This window comes from Lepus europaeus, chromosome X (genome assembly GCF_033115175.1).
Source record: "Lepus europaeus isolate LE1 chromosome X, mLepTim1.pri, whole genome shotgun sequence".
NCBI classification, from domain to species: Eukaryota; Metazoa; Chordata; class Mammalia; order Lagomorpha; family Leporidae; genus Lepus; species Lepus europaeus.
The window spans coordinates 51,994,710-52,014,144 of NC_084850.1; the positions used below are offsets into that span (position 1 = coordinate 51,994,710).

Below are 19,435 nucleotides of genomic sequence, written 5' to 3' on the forward strand. Positions count from 1 at the left end.
AGAGATCAAGTAACAAAAGGATGTGAGCCAAGAAGTTGTGGACGCTCAGTATCTGACTAAGGAAGGCACAGACAAATCTCAAAGTGATCTATTATATACGGAAAATAATTTGGGTCTATTTTAACTGATTTTTCTTCTCTGCAGCTGATTTTGGGTTCTGTGCCCAGATCACTCCTGAGCAAAGTAAACGGAGCACTATGGTGGGAACCCCTTATTGGATGGCACCTGAGGTGGTAACTCGAAAAGCATATGGTCCGAAAGTTGATATCTGGTCTCTGGGAATAATGGCAATTGAAATGGTGGAAGGTGAACCCCCTTACCTTAATGAAAATCCACTCAGGGTAAGTAAAAAGGGAACTCAGGTACTTTATCCCCAGGAAAGTAGAAAGACAAAATGTCATTGCTTGCTTCCACCCAAAGTGACCAAAATAGTTTCTTTTCTCAGATAAGTAATATAGAAACACCAAGCCAAGTTAAAATTTTCAAAATTGCCATGATCTTTTTAAAGTCTCTCTTATAATGTCTCAATAGTTTTCTAAAGTTCTTTGATATAGGTATTTCTAATCACAAGGGTCCTTAAATTTATTTAATATAGCTCTCTAGTGTAAGCTAGATGTTGGAAGAAAAAGTTCTTTTTTAAAAATCACATGCCATGGTTAAATGATCTATCTAGGAAACAGTTGCCTTATAATTATTTTAACAAAGTAAATAAATGCATTTCCAGAACAGCTATAATTTTTTAAAATTAGATTTTCCTTCATTATCAGTAATGATTTATTGAGCAACAACAGCTTGGTGGATATTGAATGGAACACAGAGATAGACATAGTGCCAGCCTAGTGAAATCACAAACTTAATTAGAAGACTGTCAAGTGGAAAATGAATGGAAATAGTTGGAGTTGGGTAGCTCAGTTTGTTACTGCAAAATCAGAGGTTTGTTCCTCACCTGATCCTGTTAACTCTGCAAAGAGATGGGCTCCATTTCATTGCCTAGCTGCACTGTCTTTATTCAAAGACATGCTGTTGGTCATGAGGCATAAAACAAAGGTGTGTAAAAGAAATACTTGCTCAGTGTAAAAGCAAACTAGCAGCTATTTTGTTGTATATAGCCTAAGGGCAAGCCAGAAGCTGGGTTTTGTATATATAAAATCATCTCATTGTTGAAAAAAGAAATATACACACAGATTCTCAAAAATCATGCATAGAGCTGGCATTTTGCATATTGCCTGCATTGTTACCACTGAGTTTAAAACTGAATTTTACCTTTGACATACAAAAACTGTTGTCCTTAAAGGGCTGTTTTCCCACTAAGCTTGTAAAATCCATATTCAAGCCAAATAGATGGGGCTTTCTATACATGTAAATGAGCCTACAAACTAATTGTCTAGTTGTTTTTGCAGTTGGACATTCTGTAATTAGGAGCTGCATTCCCTATGTGTGGAGAGGGGGATGCCTCCTCCCAGCCCTCCTCTAATTCCTCTCTGGTATTTGGCCTGTTATCCTAGTCCTTGCACTGATTGGAAAACAACAGATATGAGTGAATGTCCTAATGAATGCTATGGGCTATTGCTCTGGTCTCATGAAGCAATCTGGAAGTGAGATGTGCACGATGATTAGCTGCCTGCAGGGCTGAGTGGAAAAGAAGGGGCATTTTCCCACCCTTTGTAGGTCAGTCCTTGATGCATTTAATCAAGTCCACCCCTGACCTATGGAGCAGCGCATCAGGATAATTACACAGGCTTTTCCTTATTGTTTAACCACCATGGCCCATTAAGGAACAGCAGTGAAAGAACACATCAGGCCTCTTGTTTCCATAGATTTCCTCCTCTGAGTTTGCAGAGCTTGGAGGCACTAAACGGATTATGGTATTTTGCGTTCTGCCTCATAATGAGTAACTTACAACCTGCAAAATTTAAAGATTAAATAAATGGCTCCGTAAAGCAACTGGTCTCAGTAATGCATTTATTACCTTCTTCAGTTCCCCAATTACAATTGATCGCTCTTTAGCAAGGCTGCTAATTGTTGGCAAAAAGGAAACAAGTTTTAATCTTAATAGGCATCTTCCAGCCTGGGATTAGAACTCATAATTAACAGCTTGTCTCTTAGAATCCATAGCCTTATATCTAAACAAGTACTTGCAGATTAACAAGCCACAAGGCTCAGGAAGCCTACATTAAAGGCTATAACAAAAAGACCTGTCAAAAAGACCACCCTGTTGAATTCCACTGATAAAGATTTATTCTAACTTCGCTCTTTACTCTGGGGTGTAATCAGCCTCCAATTAATCAACAAGTCCCTGTTGAGCCAGCTCTCTTCTGAGCCTCTCTCTCCTAGGCACCAGGAGTTCCTTTTTAGTCTTGATTGCAAATATGCTGCCCTCATGTTCTCTTAAAGAAAACACAAAGTCTCAGAGTATACGCCCTTATTTGGAACTCAAAAACTGTAGTTACTGAAACGATGAGGAGGTTGGAGATAAAAAGATATAACATGAGCCTGTTTGGAGCTTGCTTCCAATGCTACTTGTCCACCATTTTAGGTTTTGTAGTGAAAAGTGAAAGGAAGGAAGTGAAAGAAGCAGAAGGAAGATGGTGGTAGAGGGCAGCTTGTATAAAACAATGTGGTCTAATGGTCAGGCAGATCTGTGTCCTAGCTTCATTTAACACCTTTCCGAACCTGTTTCTTACCTGTAAAATTGGGCTACTATCTATCTTGCAGAATCGACTTGGAATCTAAATAATAATGCGTTTAAATCTATCACAATGTTTAGCTCACTGAATTGTGTGTGTATATAAAAATATAATATTTATTATATATAACATATACATACAAAATATAGACCCTTTGAAAAACTTTTCATGTGTAATTTTCATGTATATATATATATGTGTGTATATGTGAATGAATGAAAAATGAATGAATAAATGAAAAGAAAGGAAAAAATATTATTGTTATGAAATGTTACTGAAAAAAGTAATAAATGTTGTTATGCATATATATATATATGTAGGTGTGTGTGAATGAAAAGTAAGAAGAAAAAGAAAGGATGTTCCACGTGATTTTTAACCAATCATGAAAGGAGGTTGCATTTACCACTCTCATAACAACTTTCCTTTCACACTGGTTACATCCCTTTCCCCTCAAGGAGTGAAGGGTTTTGCACAGCTCTATGTAGTTAATGTGAACATATAACACTGAAGAGAGGTTCAAGGTAAAGTCTGGGATTATACATTTCAAAGTAGTTTACATTTCACTGCAAGTTTTTTGTCTTTGTTGTGTGAGTTCCAACTGAACAAACTATGAATATTGCCTGTTAACATATTGTTGATGCAAAGAATTAGGTAGTTTGTCCCCCCAGTTACAAAGTGGTTGGGGATTTTCTAAATGTAAATTGCTCTGTACTAATTGACCTAATTTGCTCAAGAAATTCCTTTTAAGGGTTGAGAATTATTAACTGTAATGATATTATGAGGCTGGTATGGTTCCAGAGACAGAGAGGAGACAAGCTCCTTACCATCCCCCACTGCCTAAAGTCTTTGCACTCGAAATAATTGGCCTTGGACATGTTGTTCTGTGACCCATGGACATTTTTAGTAGAGCCTCCAATAATAAAGTGCCTTGTTCCTTCTATTTGCCAAAGTGACTAGGTTAAAAACTAAATCTCCCCTTTGAATCTGTAAATCAAATATTGGTGCTCTGCTAATCTCAGCTTTGTTGATAATTGAAGGTATAGATTTTTAAAACAGTTTATTATAATGACTAATTTCAAATAGGGAGGCTCAATCATTTAAGTAAAGCAAAATTTTGGTTCCTTTTTCTTTCTCAGCACCAAGGCAGTGCCTTTTTATTAATTTTGCTTCCACACGTAGTGGGGCGTTTTTATCAACACTTTGGTGGAGTTTGTCATTTATGAAGTGTCTCAGTGGCATCCACTTTGAAGTCTGTACTGGAGCCTTTGGAACCCTTTGTTTGTAATTTTCCTAACATTTATCTAAGTTGAAATGAACTCTAAGTGTCCTTTCTTTAAACATCTGAAGCTGCATCAAACATTGGATCACTGGAAGACAGTTAATAACAGTGCTACAACAGTATTTAGTATAGTATTTGAATCACAGATCCCGTTCCAGTGGTTCTCCTCCTGGGTTGCATTGTAGAATCACCTCTGGAGCTTTAAGAAACAGTAACATTAAGTTCCCATCTCCAAGAACAAAATGGCAACCAGGACTAGGCCAAATACAAAAAGCTATGTGACAAGCCCTTACAGGACAGTGTCCGGAATGAACAATTATCTGTTGGACCTCTTGGAGCATGGTTGTTCAACTAGAAAAGAATGTGCTGTCATTCTGCTCACATTTCTCTATTTCTTCTAAAAACTTACTAGTAACTCTGTCAAAGCCTTGTTGGAATCCTGCTGCACTCTATGTCCTTCTCTGATTTACTAGTACAGAAACACTATCAAAAAAGTCATATTGGTTCAGCAAATACCCCTATTATATGTTATTTTCTATTTTCAGTTTTGCTTTTCCTAAAAATGGAGTTCATCACTAAAGTGTGCTAGCTGCTGACTGAGTACCTAGCACATATTTGTACCTATTCAAGCCATCAATCTGAGTACTCATGATTAGGAGAGCATTACTTGTATGGCCAGGGAGAAGGGAGGGCAGAAACCTAACTTCAGACTGTGATCTATGCCAAGAGGCTTCCTGTTCTTACTCCCACACTTAGAGCACTGCACGAATGGTAGTTATTCTTACTTTTGCTTACAGGAAAAGGGAGATTCTAGTTAGTATGTATATCTAGGGGAGAGAGGTTAAGCAGAATAAGAGAATCTCTAGCAACTGGAAAACAGGAACCAAGGGCCAAACTGCTTCTAGTTCCCTCCAACCACTGGAACCTGTGCCGTGGATTGGAATGTCTGGGTTTGATGGCGCGTTCTCATTTGGAATTAAAGTCAGACATAAACTTCCTGAGCGCCTGAGAAGCAAGCATATTTTGCTCACACTCAGTCAATATTGTTTTGAATGTATTTCAGGAAGAGCTGGGAGCATTCCCCCTCTTTTTCCGTAAGCCACTATGGAACAGCAAAGTTTATTGATGGTTTGTTGACACTCCTACTTTGAGGGCAAACCTATGCCTAAAACGAGGGGCAAGTTGGGATAATTACAACTAAAATAATTATAGAATGGCAACAGATTTTTTTCAATCAGAAAAAAATTGCCTGTCAAAAGATAGACAGCTCTTAAGAATCATTGGTTGTCAGGAGTTCAGTATAGGAAAGTGGGACTTAGCCATAGGAAAGCTGCAAGTCTCATTTAGATTGTAATTCAGAAGCAGACAGTTCAAATTTGTGAGTTATGACCCAGAAGACAGCCAAGGGAGAAATTGATTCCACAGCAAACTAAAACCCAAAAAACTCTGACCAGGCGAAGAGGAAGGAAAGAAAGTTGAAAAATGTGGTGACTGGAAACCCACTGTTGGCCAAGACTGATAGTCCCTTATCCTACTATTACCTTATTCCTCAGAGTCCTTACAGCATGCTTTAGGACTAAACTAGTCAGTGTATCTCCTGCCCTAATAGGTGTGCCTCTCTCATATAGTTAAATCCTTCAAACTCAAAGTTTATTCTAAAAAGACAAATCATGGAGTGGGATGATAGGCATTTATCTACTGAAGTGCTCATTCACTTGTTAAATCCTATGGCTTTTGCAATCTGTGCTTTTACAAACAAAAAATGGCTTTATCAAGAAAATAAGAGTTTTCTTGATAAGATTATTTATAACCTTTGCTGCCGTTTTGATCTATACTTTTCTTTCCTTCCTTCCTTCCTTCCTTCCTTCCTTCCTTCCTTCCGAGTGGACAGTAACAGAGAGAGAGACAGAGAGAAAGGTCTTCCTTTGCCGTTGGTTCACCCTCCAATGGCCGCTGCGGCCAGCGCACCGGGCTGATCCGAAGCCAGGAGCCAGGTGCTTCTCCTGGTCTCCCAATGCAGGTGCAGGGCCCAAGCACTTGGGCCATCCTCCACTGCACTCCCGGGCCACAGCAGAGAGCTGGCCTGGAAGAGGGGCAACCAGGACAGAATCCGGCGCCCTGACCGGGACTAGAACCTGGTCTGCCGGCGCCCCGACTGGGACTAGAACCTGTGCTGGCGCCGCAGGTGGAGTGAGTTGCAGCGCCGGCCTTTGATCTATACCTTTTCCAACTGTGTTGCAATTTCATTTTAGAAATCCCTTTGCATCTGATAATAGAATACTCTGAGATATCTTAGCTATGCCTCTCAACAGAGAAAGTTGAATTGATTAAGGCAATCTTAGCTCAGTAGCTGAGAAAGTAAGAGTTTTAACATTATCCCAGGATTCAAGCTGCTCTTTTCGCTGTAGCTTCTTTCTTTTCTCTTTTTCTTTCTTTTCCTCCCCTTTCCTTTCTTTTCTTGCTTCCACCAGAATAGTTTCTCTTTAATTAGCTTTCTATATTGAGCTGTCACATGAGATTTACTTAAATAAAGGGGGAACTTTGTAGTTTCCTTGCTCTGATTCTATGTGCTTTGGCTGTAGGTAGGCTTTGATACTGCCAAAAGGGCTATGTATTGAATATATGTTGTCTTCAGAAAGCAGCTCTAAGATACCACTCTTATCATCTCCAGACTGTATCCTGCAGAATGGAGAGATCCTCCTTGTCCTACCAAGAGAAAACATGCTCTCATGATGTGAAATATATTGCATGTGTGACTTAATAACCCCACTATGATAATAATCTTGGTGTTGAAACACCAAAGAGCACTGCAGTGATAGAACTATTGGAGGAATACTTGGTCCACACTCTGTGGTATGATGGAAAGAATAGCATGTTATTGTGTACAGGACTGTTCAATTGATTAAAAGCATTTGAAACTAAAGTTGAAATGAGTTTATGCGAGCGATAATGCATGTTTCACAGATCATATCACAATCAGGTTGTTTTGATTCTAATATGGTCATTTGGAAAAGCCCCAAAGATTCAGGGAGTTGGGCCCATCCTGCTCTAATATTTTGAAATGAGGCACAAATAAATGTATAGTGTGAAACAGTACTCTAGACCTAGAAATTAGGTGTGGTTAAAGAGAAAATGGGAGGCAAGGAAATTGTTATATCAAATATGAAAGTGTTTTGTGAAGTTTTGTGTGAAAAGGACCAGGGAAATGCAGCAAGAGGAGAATGGGACCTAGGATCCAGGTCCCCTTGGCTTCCCATACTTCTAGACTTTATCATCACTTCACTGCTTTTTTAAAATTCCACCAGCTAACTTCCCTCTCGTTGTCCCTTGGCCCCTGTCCTTGCCCTATTGTTTCTGCTCCTTTTGCTTTTCATAGCTTCCCTCCTCTACCTCCTGTAACATTTTTCTTTTCTTCCTCTCCTGTGACTCTGCCTACTTCCACTCCTACTTCCAACTCCCCTAAAGTTTCAAACCTTGGATACTGCTTGGGCTGCCTAGAGTTACTTCATGGGCACAAGTAACCTGGTCCACATTTCTTTAAAAAGCACTATTAATTCTGACAATAGAACGAGCTCATGCATTGTCAGAGTTGTCTGGTATTTATCTTGCAGCATTGGTCAGTCCTTTGTGCTTAAAAGGAGCACTCTAAAGCTAAGCTAACACCTAATCAATCAGCACTACCTAATTACCTTTTACTATCAGCCTATAAGGGGATAGGTTCATTTTAAATAGCTTTTTAAGGATTAAGCAACAGCAAAAGCCCCAATAATTTGGTGACAGATGAAAACTTCTGTGAAAGACAAGCAGAGTGCTAAATTAGAGCATATTGCTTATCCAGCTATCACACTGAAATATTGGGTTTAATAAGTTAAAGTAAAGAATAAAATGTTTATTATACTGTAGTGATTTATTTTTACAGATTGAGTCCTATTTATACTCTTCTTAGAAAAAAAAAACTATGCCAGGATCTTTCATGAAATCCATAAACACACCAGAGGCATAACACACTCTGATCTTTAACCTCTTGTGATGTCAGGTCATAAGTAAACTAAGTCATAAGGTGTCAAATCACTCATTGCCAAATCTTGCTCATAAAACATTCAAAGTTAGTAGAAAATTCTAAAATGAGAAAGAAACCAGGATAGCAGTAGGTTAAAGGCAACAACCAAGCTACAAACTACATATAAGCCTTCAACATACACACACATGTGCACTTGAAAACAATATGAAACCCCTCCAGCTGGGTACTTGTCCTTTGGTCCCCATTTCCAAACAAGTGCAGAATGATTGACCTTGAAACAGTCCATTTCCTCTGCACAAGTAGAGATGGATCAGGTAAGACATTTGCTTATACACCTTTGTCTGCCTCTGCTCCGAGAATCCTACCCCAGACCAGAAACAGAGGTGGTAGGTGGTATCATGCACTCATCAAGAGCGTGGACTCTGAACTCACAGTTTCTGGATTTAAGCACCAGTTGCCCCATTCCTAGTTGTGTAACACTGAGCAAGTTCTTATTGTCTTTTTGTTTGTTTCATTTCTTTTATTCAAAAACAGAACAACTGATACAGAGACAGAGAATGTGATCATCCATCCACTGGTTCACTCTTCAGATGTTCACAACAGCCAGAGATAAGCTAGGCCAAAGCTGGGAGCCAGGAACTTAATGTGGGTCTCGCACAGGGATGGCAGGGACCCAAGTGACTGAGCCATCTCCTGCTGCTTCCAAGGGTACACATTAGCAGGTGGCTGGATTAGAGGCAGAGAAGGAACTCAAACTCAAACACTCCAGTATCAGACACTGACATCCCAAGTGGTGTCTTAATGACTTGGCCACTACACTCACCACAAGTTATTCTTAACCTCACAAGCCTCAGTTTCTTTATCAGTTAATTGGAGATCATAATAGAGTCTACCTCAAAGAGTTGTTCAGTAAATCTATTACAGAAGTTGATAGTAATCATTCAATAAATTTTATCTATTAATAATTCCCATGTACATGATATTTATACAGATGTTATAGTTCAGTTCCATTGTATGTTAAATAATTTTCTATGGCCTGGGCTGGGAGCCCACTCACAGTGTATAACATAATTTCAATGGGAAAATGTGTTTTGAGTTCCAAATATTCAGTGTACAAAGAGATTTTTGTACCACACCCTATCTTCTTTGTAAAATGAGTCTTTATGCTGGTTGCTGGGGCCTCTCATCGTTGCTAACACATTTCCATGTTAAGTCCCCTAGTTTGTTCTCTAATGTCTTAACCTAAAGTTTATAAGCTGTTATAATGAACCGAAGTCACAAACTAAAGCTTTTTAATTAAATGGTTAGTCTTGTTGCAAAACTGCTTTAATGAAAATTTATTGGGTACATATGTTTTGGGACTTCTTTGGAGAAATGTAGTAACTTCTACAATGACTGTTTTGATCTTTCTTAACTGAGGAAATTGCCAATAAGGAAAATTGAATTATTACTTCAACTGTGTAGTTTTTTCTTAGTACTTAGGTAAATTCAGTTGTATATCAGTCAGTGAGAACTTTAATGTTTGTGTGTTATTGGTAAGTTATTTAAGGTAATGTAGAATTCTAGAACATCAGAAACTTCTAGGTCATGTGTATATTGCAATGAAGAAAGCTACCATTTTTATGGTCAAAGGTTGTATTTCTAATACTATAAATGAAATTAGTAGGCCATGGGGCCTATATAAGGGTATGCCAAAAAGTTTATGGAAAACAGAATTAAAAGTTTATCTTGATGCAAAAAATTTGAAATCCATGCATACAAGGGAATTTCAAAATTTTTCACACCAAAATAAACTTACCTTTTAGCTCCATTTTCCATGAACTTGTTAAAGTACCATCATATTGTTTAACCTTAGACAGAAAACAGACCTTGTTTATTAATCTAAAAGAGAAGATAAGTTCCTGAACTGTTCTTTGAATTCCAGAGGCACTTGTCCTTTCCAGAGGCAATTGTAAATAAATTGGTATGAATAATATGTGAGCTTTGATCATCAGTGTGTACGTGTGTGGGGCAAGGGGAAAAAGGGTCCTAGAGAACAGACGAAAGCTGGGAAGGTGAGCAGTAGTCAAGTTACAGAGGATCCTATATGCCATGATAGGAAATATTTACTATGTTCTGTGGTCTTGTTTTCAAACAGCTATAGTGACCCCCTGCTTCCAATGAAATCTTCCATGGAAGCATAAATAAATAGAGAAAAAAACCCCAAAATTTCTCTGAAACAGATAGGTGTTGTGTTAGGGTCCTAGAATCTCTACTCCTGTCTCTCCCCCTTCTTTTTTTTCCTCTTATTTGCTCTTGAGGGAGATTTGGTGCAGCACACTTTGAAAACCACATTTATGGACCATGAAGAGCAACCAAAAATTTTAAGCATGGAAGTGAATAATTTGATGACATCTCTAAGATTGTTAAGGGGCATGGATTGAAAGATAAAAGGCCTTGAGTAAGGAAAACCAATTAGAAGGCTGTTGTAATTTCAAGAAGCCCAATCTAATCCAAGGTAATGGGGATGGAGAGAAGTGGATAGGTATGAAAAACTTCTTTAAACTTTCATTAATAAAGCCTGGTACAATGATTACACTAAGGGCTGAACAAGATTGCTGAATGAAAAAAGACAAGAATTTAAGAATGACTCTATGTTTTCTTACTTACATGAAAAGCAACTAACTTATATGGGAAATCTATAGTCTTTTTTTTTATTTGAAAAACAGAAAGACAAAAGAGAGATAGCTCTCAGCCATTGGTATAGTACTACCCAATTATCTGCAATGGCTAGGGATCCATCCAGGTCTCCCATGTAGGTAGCAAGGGTCCAACTACTTGAGCCCATTTTCTGCTGCCTGCCAGGGTATGCATGAGCAGGAAGCTAGAATCAACATCAAGTACAGACAGGACTCAAACAAATGCACTCTGATATGGGATGCAGGCATCCCAGGCCACATCTTAACTGCCATGCCAAAAGCCTGCTCCTCTAGTCTGATTTCTAATAGTTCACTAAAAACAACATGTGACCACTTAGGTCTAAATCTACTTTCCTCAAATATCTCTTCACTAAAGACTTGACTTTGCTAGTAAAACCCTTTTTGTTCTCATTGTTGTATTGGCTGCAACTGTATTTGTCTCTCATTAGCAGGGCAATGGGTAGACATTTTTCTTCTTCACTAAGGTAGGCCCTAGTTTACTCACAGGATGTTTTCTAAAAGTTCATTTTGAAGTTAATTATTTGGAACTCAAAGTACATTTTCCTATAAAAGCTGCATTATACATTGTGATTAGGTTCCCAGGCCAGTCCACAAAAGCCAGTTTAGCCTATAATATAACTGAAAGTGTGGATTTTTGCAATGGAAATTAGTTGGAAATAATACTGTTACAATTAAAACATAAACAATAGTTGAAAAAGAAATAGTCTGGGTTTTTGTTTCCCTCAAAAGGGTACTACATGATGAAAAGCAGGTTTAATCCTAGGAAGACAAAAAGAAATAGATGAAGATTTTTATGTAAATTGGTCACCATGATTTTTAAATTTACTTTTTAAATAATGTTTTGGAGGGTTTTTAAATAATAAAGGTAATCATGTTCTTTGTAGAAAATTTGGAAAATTAAAAAATGTATTTTAGTCATGAGTTGCCAAGGCTATGGAAGCCTTTAGAGTTCGCCGACTTTGATCTTATTCAGACAGGGTCATAGTCAAAGTGGAAGTCCTCTCCTCCCTCCAGAGAAAGGTACTAGGGAGATTACTGACGCCATAAACAAGAGTGTCAAATTGTTAAGTCAACAACAGGAGTCACTGTGTACTTACTCCTCAAGTGGGATCTGTCCTTAATGTGTTGTCCAATGTGAAGTAATGCTATAACTAGTACTGAAACAGTATTTTACACTTTGTGTTTCTGTGTGGGTGCAAATTGATGAAATCTTTACTTAATATATACTAAATCGATCTTCTGTATATAAAAATAATTGAAAATGAATCTTGATGTGAATGGAATGGGAGAGGGAGCGGGAGATGGGAGGGGAGTGAGTGGGAGGGAAGTTATGGTGGGGGGAAAGCCATTGTAATCCATAAACTGTACTTTGGAAATTTATATTTACTAAATAAAAGTTTAAAAAATGTATTTTAAAAATTAAGTCACAAATAGTCTTGCCACTAAGAGAGAACTGCTATTAATGTGTTGGTGTGTTTCAACTATTTTCTGAGTGCATGTATTTTTTTGATCAGCACAATATTAATTATGGTGCATCCACATGATGAACCATTACACAATCTTTAAAGTGTTATGTATCAAGAATTTTTAAATATAAAAATTGTGATATAGTGTTGGGTAAAAGGCTGCATTTCACTTGATTCCTAGAATACCAGTGAAGGAGTGTAAGCAGATCAAAGCTAATTTACAAGAGCAGGAATCAGCTGTTAGGCTACCAACCAAGGCCCCCTGCCATCAGTCCCACCCGCAACACAAAACATCATGAGTTTTTTTTTTTTTTTGTAGAAGTTCTGAAGAGAACATATGAGTTCTTTGAAGTGCTATAAAGATCTGTAGCCTTCGTTCCATAGTACTTATGAATTTACTTCAAATTACAGGACTGTTCTCTCAATGCACTGTATTGCTAGCACAACACTAGTCTAACAACCATGATTAAGATCATTTTTGGATTCATTAAATGGAACAAAGAGGGGCACACATTTTTTGATGTAGTTGTGCATGGATTGAAGAGAGAAGAGAAGGATTTGGGTAGTGAAATAAGTGTTACAAAAAAGAATTGGAGGAGTTGTAACCAGCTGAAATAAGAGGGTTTTAGGACTAGGCAACAGCTGTAATATGCAGCAATCGATTTTCTTTTTTTTAAACTTTTATTTAATAAATATAAACTTCCAAAGTACAGCTTTTGGATTATAGTGGCTTTTCCCCCCATAACCTCCCTCCCACCTGCAACCATCCCATCTCCCACTCCCTCTCCCATCCCATCCTTCATCAAGATTCATTTTCAATTCTCTTTATATACAGAAGTTCAACTTAGTATATACTAAGTAAAGATTTCAACAGTTTGCACCTACACGGATGCACAAAGTATAAAGTACTGTTTGAGTAGTAGTTTTACCGTTAATTCGAATAGTACAACACATTAAGGACAGAGATCCTACATGGGGAGTAAGTGTGCAGTGACTCCTGCTGTTGATTTAACAATTGATGCTCTTATTTATGACGTCCTAATGGTTTGTGAGGACAGGTGCTTCAAGCAGTACTCATCCAAGAACAACATATTGTCTAAGCTTAAGGTAATATATCTGTTTTGATTATGCAACCTGATCAATAATTCTGTGTAGCAGTTTGTACATCCCTTTTCCATTCCATCTCACTTTAGGCAAGACAGGATTTGTCACTGAGTTGTATTTTGATGTGGAAATCCTAATAGATGCCACTTGCTCTTGCTTGCTCAGTAAAGCGACTAAAAATTAAAAGGGCTAGGATTATGGCACACCAGGTTAAACCTGCATCCAATCCCAAATTCTCTGATCCAGCTTCCTGTTAATGCACCTGGGAGGGAACTGATGATGGCTCAAGTGCTTGACCCTGTCACCCGTGTGGGAGACCTAGAAGGAGTTCCTGGCTTTTCCACCTGGCCCAGCCCTGATTGTTCCAGCCATTTCAGGAGTGAACCAGCAGATGGAACTTTCTCTCTCTCTCTCTCTCTCTCTCTCTCTCTCTCTCTCTCTCCTTTCTCTCTCTCTCTCTCTCTGTGTGTGTGTGTGTGTGTATGTATGTCACCTTGTCTTTCAAATAAATAAATAAATAAATCTTAATAAAAAATTAAAAGGAAAGAGAAAGAGAGAAGGAGTGTTTGGCATAGCAGTTAAGAGGGCCACTAAGGATGCCCCAATGCTATATCAGAGTGCCAGTGTTCTAGTCCCAGCTCTACTCCCTATTGATTTCAACTCCCTGCTAATGTATATTCTGGAAAGCAGCAGATGATGACTCATGTACTTGGGTCCCTGCCACCCATGTGGGAGACCCGGATTGACTTTCTGGCTCCTGGGTTCAGCCTGGCCCAGGTCCAGTTATTATGGACATTTGAAGAGTGATCCAGTGGATGGGAGATCCTCTCTCTCTCTTTCTCTTTGTGTGTGTGTGTGTGTGTTTCTCCCTCCCTCTTTTCTCCCCTACTTTTCAAATAAATTAAAAGTAAATAAATAAAAATGTTTGAACAACAGGAGAGCAAGGGGGAAGGAAGGTGTTTCTTTTGAGGAGGGTGGGGGTTTACATGTGAATTGTTTTAATGAATTAAAGGGAAATCAAAAAGGTTCATTGGATTTTGTAAAAGCACATGACATTTTAATTCTCATATCATTACACAGGAGCATCTCCTTCTATGGGATTGTGTAACTCTTGTGTTTGGTGTGCTGATGATGTAGAGATTCTGAGTCAACTCTGGGGTGAACTGCTGGTCCTCAGCCAGTGGTTCTTTTTTTTTTTTTAATCATTTCTTTATTGTGAAAACAATAGAGGTATATAGGTTTAACACAGTCCTACAAAACCTGTAGCTGGATGTAGCCAAAATTAATACAGTAAAGACAGGAGCTTATTGTAAAGGAGCTAATTTATATGGAAACCAAGACACATTAAATGTATAGTATATAATATTTTCTATAATATATACAACACATATGAAACATATAGGAGGATAAATTAAAATGTTTGTGTAAAGACAAAAGTTTTAGTGCAAAAATTTTAAAATCATTGTTTTTTTTCATAATACACATTTTCCATTAACTTTCTGAAGCTCCTGTGTGTGTGTGTGTGTGTGTTTAAATTTCATAGGGAAGAAAGAGAGATAAGGTAATAAAAGTAAACTCTTGGGGAAGAAAACATTCTGCATTGTGTCACAATTTGCCAGGTGTTTCCTGGATATTTTTTCTCTTCCCATCTCAGTCAAGTTGTTTCCTGGATATTTTCTCTCTTCACATCTCAGCCAGTGGTTCTTGATGTTGCCTGCAAAGTGAAATCACCTGGAGAGTTTTAAAATAGTAAGCAAGTGGTTCCACTCCCAGAGATTTTTAAATTAGTCTGACAGTGATAACTGAGCGTGGAGAGTTTTAAAATCTCCTCAGGTGATGCTATTGTGCAGATAATTTTGGGAATCGTTTATTTAACCTATTTTTTTTGTTTTTTTAACTTTTATTTAATGAATATAATTTTCCAAAGTACAGTTTATGGATTACAATGGCTTTTCCCCCTGTAATTTCCCTCCCACTCGCAACCCTCCCCTCTCCCGCTCCCTCTCCCCTTCCATTCATATCAAGATTCATTTTCAATTATCTTTATATGCAGAAGATCAATTTAGCATATATTAAGTAAAGCTTCAAGTGAAATGGACACTATGAGAAACGGTGACTTGATCAGCCCTTGCCCTGGTTGTTGATGAACAACTTAATACTTTATCCCTTTTAGTATTTTTTTGTTCTATTTAATACTATTGGTTGAACTCTGTAATTAATACACAATTATTCTTAAGTGTTGAAACTTAAATGAAAAGTGATCCCTGTTAAATATAAGAGTGGGAATAAAAGAGAGAAGAGATGTATAATTTGGGACATGCTCAATCGGACTTGCCCTAAATGGTAGAGTTATAAACGTGCCAGGGGATTCCAATTCAATCTCATCAAGGTGGCCTGTACCAATGCCATCTCACTAGTCCAAGTGATCAATTTCTGTTCACAATTGATCATAATGATAGGACTAAGAGTCAAAGGGATCACATAAACAAGACTATTTAACCTATTTCTTAATTACTTGGGTGGATTAAACCAGTTCTCAAAGTATGGTCTAGGAGCAACCATTTCAGTTATTAGAATGCCAGTTCTTGGTCCCCTCTCCAGATTTGCTAACTCAGAAACTCTTAGGGTGGCCCAGGAAAAATATGTTTAATAAACTCTCTCCTTGATTTTGCTGCATGATACATGATACAGCTACTAGATTTAATCATCCTTCTTGATTCTTTCTGAGGTGTGGCTATGGGGTTGTTGGAAACAGATGCCCTCACCAGCTGATGAAAACTGGCCTGGCAAAGAACTTTGATGAAGATATTTGTAATAATAGTATTAGGAGCCACTGTTGGGAAAAGGAGATGCTAATAATTTGCTGCAAAGTCCAAGCAGGTTCTGGAAGGAACATATCCTTATAATACTTTTGGGGCTGGTCACATGGGCAAGCATAACCCTGGTGACAGCACCTTGAGGCTGAAGACCCTGTTCAAATGCCAGCCTCCTCTAGGAAAGTTTATCAGAACTTTGGTGTAAATTGTTTTCATCCTTGTATTCACTTAGCACTTTCTACATTCCTCTATTAGCCCTGTTCTCATTGCATGAGTATTGTAACTCTTTTGAAAGTCTCTTTCCCTCACTAACTGTGTCATCTTTGAAAAGAAGATCACTCTTATTCATCCTTGAATCGCTAGTATCTAATGCTTGGTATGCATTAATTACTCTAAAATTGTTTGCTTAGGGAAGACCAACATTTGTATAGCTCTTTATCAAGAACCTTCAAAAGATGGATTCACCTTTGTGGATTAATCATTGTCCTGGGTCCAATCCTCTACCTTCGAGGCTAGGAATGGTGATCCTGTCACCACACTCAGTGGTGGCCTCACGCAGCAAAGATCTCAGAAGTATACATATGATTATTAGCAACTTATTATTTTACCATAGGATATATAGTTGTTAGGTGCCAGGACTACTAATTTCAGCTTCCTAATATTTCCTCTCATAATAGATAAATCCTCATGGGAAATCTATAGGGATACAGCTGCCATGGGACAAAAGTATTTCAGCTCTTGGCCTTACAGATCATCTCTTATCCAGGCACTGCTATTTTTTGGTTCTTTGTACTTAAGTAATTCTATAATCTTCTCATTTCATCCCATATCTGCTCACAAATATTATTCAAACAAGATAAGCACTTAGTAAATTGCAATCACTTTTCCATTTCACCTGCTAGAGGTTATACTCAGGTCAACATGATAGTATGTGCATGTGTTCCCCAACTCTTTAGAGTCATGAATTCCTAGAATTAATCCTTTAGTTTAATTTCCTAGGTGCTTAATCAAACATTCATTATATATGCATTTTTCCTGGCTCAACTCTCGTTTAACCTTATTTCCTAGTTTTTTTTTTTTTGAAGGAAGGATACATCATTGTCACCTCAGTTATCATCAAGATTAATAATTTCTAAATGCTATAGAAACTTTGAAATATATGTCAGTGTTTTATCTAAAGTGGAATTTTAAGACCTAGAATACAAAGCAGAAGAAACCAAATTTGTGCCTTCTGTGCCCGCCCATGTTCCTCATATGAATGTGCTGAATTGATTTTTCTAATTTTTTTCTATAGGCATTATATCTGATAGCCACTAATGGAACCCCAGAGCTCCAGAATCCTGAGAGACTGTCAGCTGTATTCCGTGACTTTTTAAATCGCTGTCTTGAGATGGATGTGGATAGGCGAGGATCTGCCAAGGAGCTTTTGCAGGTAATAATAAAATAGGACAATTACAAAGACAGAGTAGTTACATTAAAATTTCCACCTCAGCGTCTACCAATAAGAGAACTCTGTGAAGGGATGTCTAGTTAACATCAGGCTATTACCATTTGATTTTAACCACAGGCACATAAGTATAGGCATATCTCTAATATGAGATTGATTAATATGTTGCCATTCTGTTGAGAAGTTGGCATTTTAATCTATACATCTCTTTTGTTCTTCCTGGAGTCTTAATTTGCAAGGAAAAAACAACCAGTGTAACCCTCTGTTGTTCCTGTTAGTTCTAAACTTTACTTGTGCCTCCTGGATGTTGTATGCAGGTGCTCTTGGCCGGAGGTAATTCTCTACATAACTATGCAATTATTTCCGTGGCATTTGCTACTCTTATGCTTTACTGGTCAAAGCCCCTTTGCTTGTGATGCCAAATGGCAGGCACCTGCTTGTGTGGGTGAGTACCATCCAATGGTGAGTGCCTCTGTAACCATTTGTCTGTTTCACAGCTCTCAAGGATTAGTATTTATGATGACAGTTAAGGTCTATTCAGCAAATCCTTTACATAGGAAATCTCATTTAATTCTTACATTAACTCTATGGGGTGGATGTTAATATCTATTTTAAAAGACCTGGAAACTGAAACTCATACAAACCTTTAATGGCCAAGCTGGGATTTCAGCCTTGAACTGTCTGATTTTCCCTCCATACATCACACATAAATCAGGATTGCATACGTTTTACTACTGGGGACTGTTCCTCAGCGATGTGAAACCAGATCTCTAACATTTAAGAACAATGATTGTTCTCTCCATGACTTTGAGCACATAAGCTAACTGAAGATGCAACATTTGGTTGTATATTCATACTATTCTAGCCCTCTCCTCTCAAGGAAAAATCTGTTCCTGTACTTCTAAACTCCCCAACCCAAATCACACCTAGTATAAACCTATTTGGAGGAATTGAGGAAGCAGCACATTCTCTTTTCTACTACTTGTGAGTATTTCACAGATTGTCAGAGGGACCTAAAATGTCAAAGCTAGACTGGCCCTTTATTAATGCTCTTGTTAATCCCACCACAAATTACAGATGAAAAATCTGGTTTTTTGGGAGTTTCACTTCCACATCTTTTCACCCCTCCTACCACCCCTCATTTACAGCCTGATAACATTCCTGTTATGCCTTCTTCCAAGGATGAGTGAAGATACAGATTCTTGTATTGTAGTTCTACAGTTAAAAAGATCACTGAATTAATTATCTAGTTAAGTCATCTCCCAATAATATTTTAACGTGAACCAGTCAAATAACTGATGCAAAACTATACTTTGAGTCTAAATTTAATAATTTTGTTGCATATTTTCATTTTATATATGTAAGCAATAATGTATATACATCCTTAATCCAAATAACTACATTCTTTAACATTAACCCATAGTTGCTCATTTTAGAGGTTAAAAGGAGAGAAGTATGTAGCATTCACACCAATAGAAGTCTGGAAAAGAGACATTGCTCTGGAACATTTGTGTACCTTTCTATACAGCCTAAGTCAGTTATCTATCCTTCAGTTGATTTTTGTGGAGCAACTCCCATTTTCTCAGCACTGAGTGCAGTAGTTTAACCCTGTTAAAGGCATGCCTCCTAGTCTCAAGAAGCTCACAATCTCTTTGGATACACAAAAAATAATGCAAGGCTGTTTAGAAACTAATTCAAACCAAGTGGCTGTTCAAATAGTAAATGATATGGTTGATTAACGAAATAGCTTTGTAGGCTAGGCCAATCAGAAGATGTCTGTGAATACGAAGGAAGTCTACTGGGCTTTGAAGGACAGATACATTTTAGTAGTTTGAAGAAAAGAAGAAGAGATTTCAGATGGAAGTGCCACAGTATGGCTAAAGGTGGGCAAGAAACATGTAAAAGAATAGAACTTA

The 19,435-nt window shown here is 37.8% G+C and overlaps 1 protein-coding gene across 14 annotated transcripts in view; it reads left to right on the top strand.

The window, feature by feature from the left end:
* The window catches only part of PAK3 (p21 (RAC1) activated kinase 3), a 327,862-nt gene that overhangs the window by 259,511 nt on the left and 48,916 nt on the right, over nucleotides 1-19,435 (top strand). For all 14 annotated transcript variants that reach the window (XM_062184453.1, XM_062184446.1, XM_062184447.1 and 11 more), the window contains 2 exons: nucleotides 145-341; nucleotides 17,367-17,504. In XM_062184453.1, coding sequence (XP_062040437.1) covers nucleotides 145-341; nucleotides 17,367-17,504 — 335 coding nt within the window. The remainder of the gene's footprint in view (nucleotides 1-144; nucleotides 342-17,366; nucleotides 17,505-19,435) is intronic.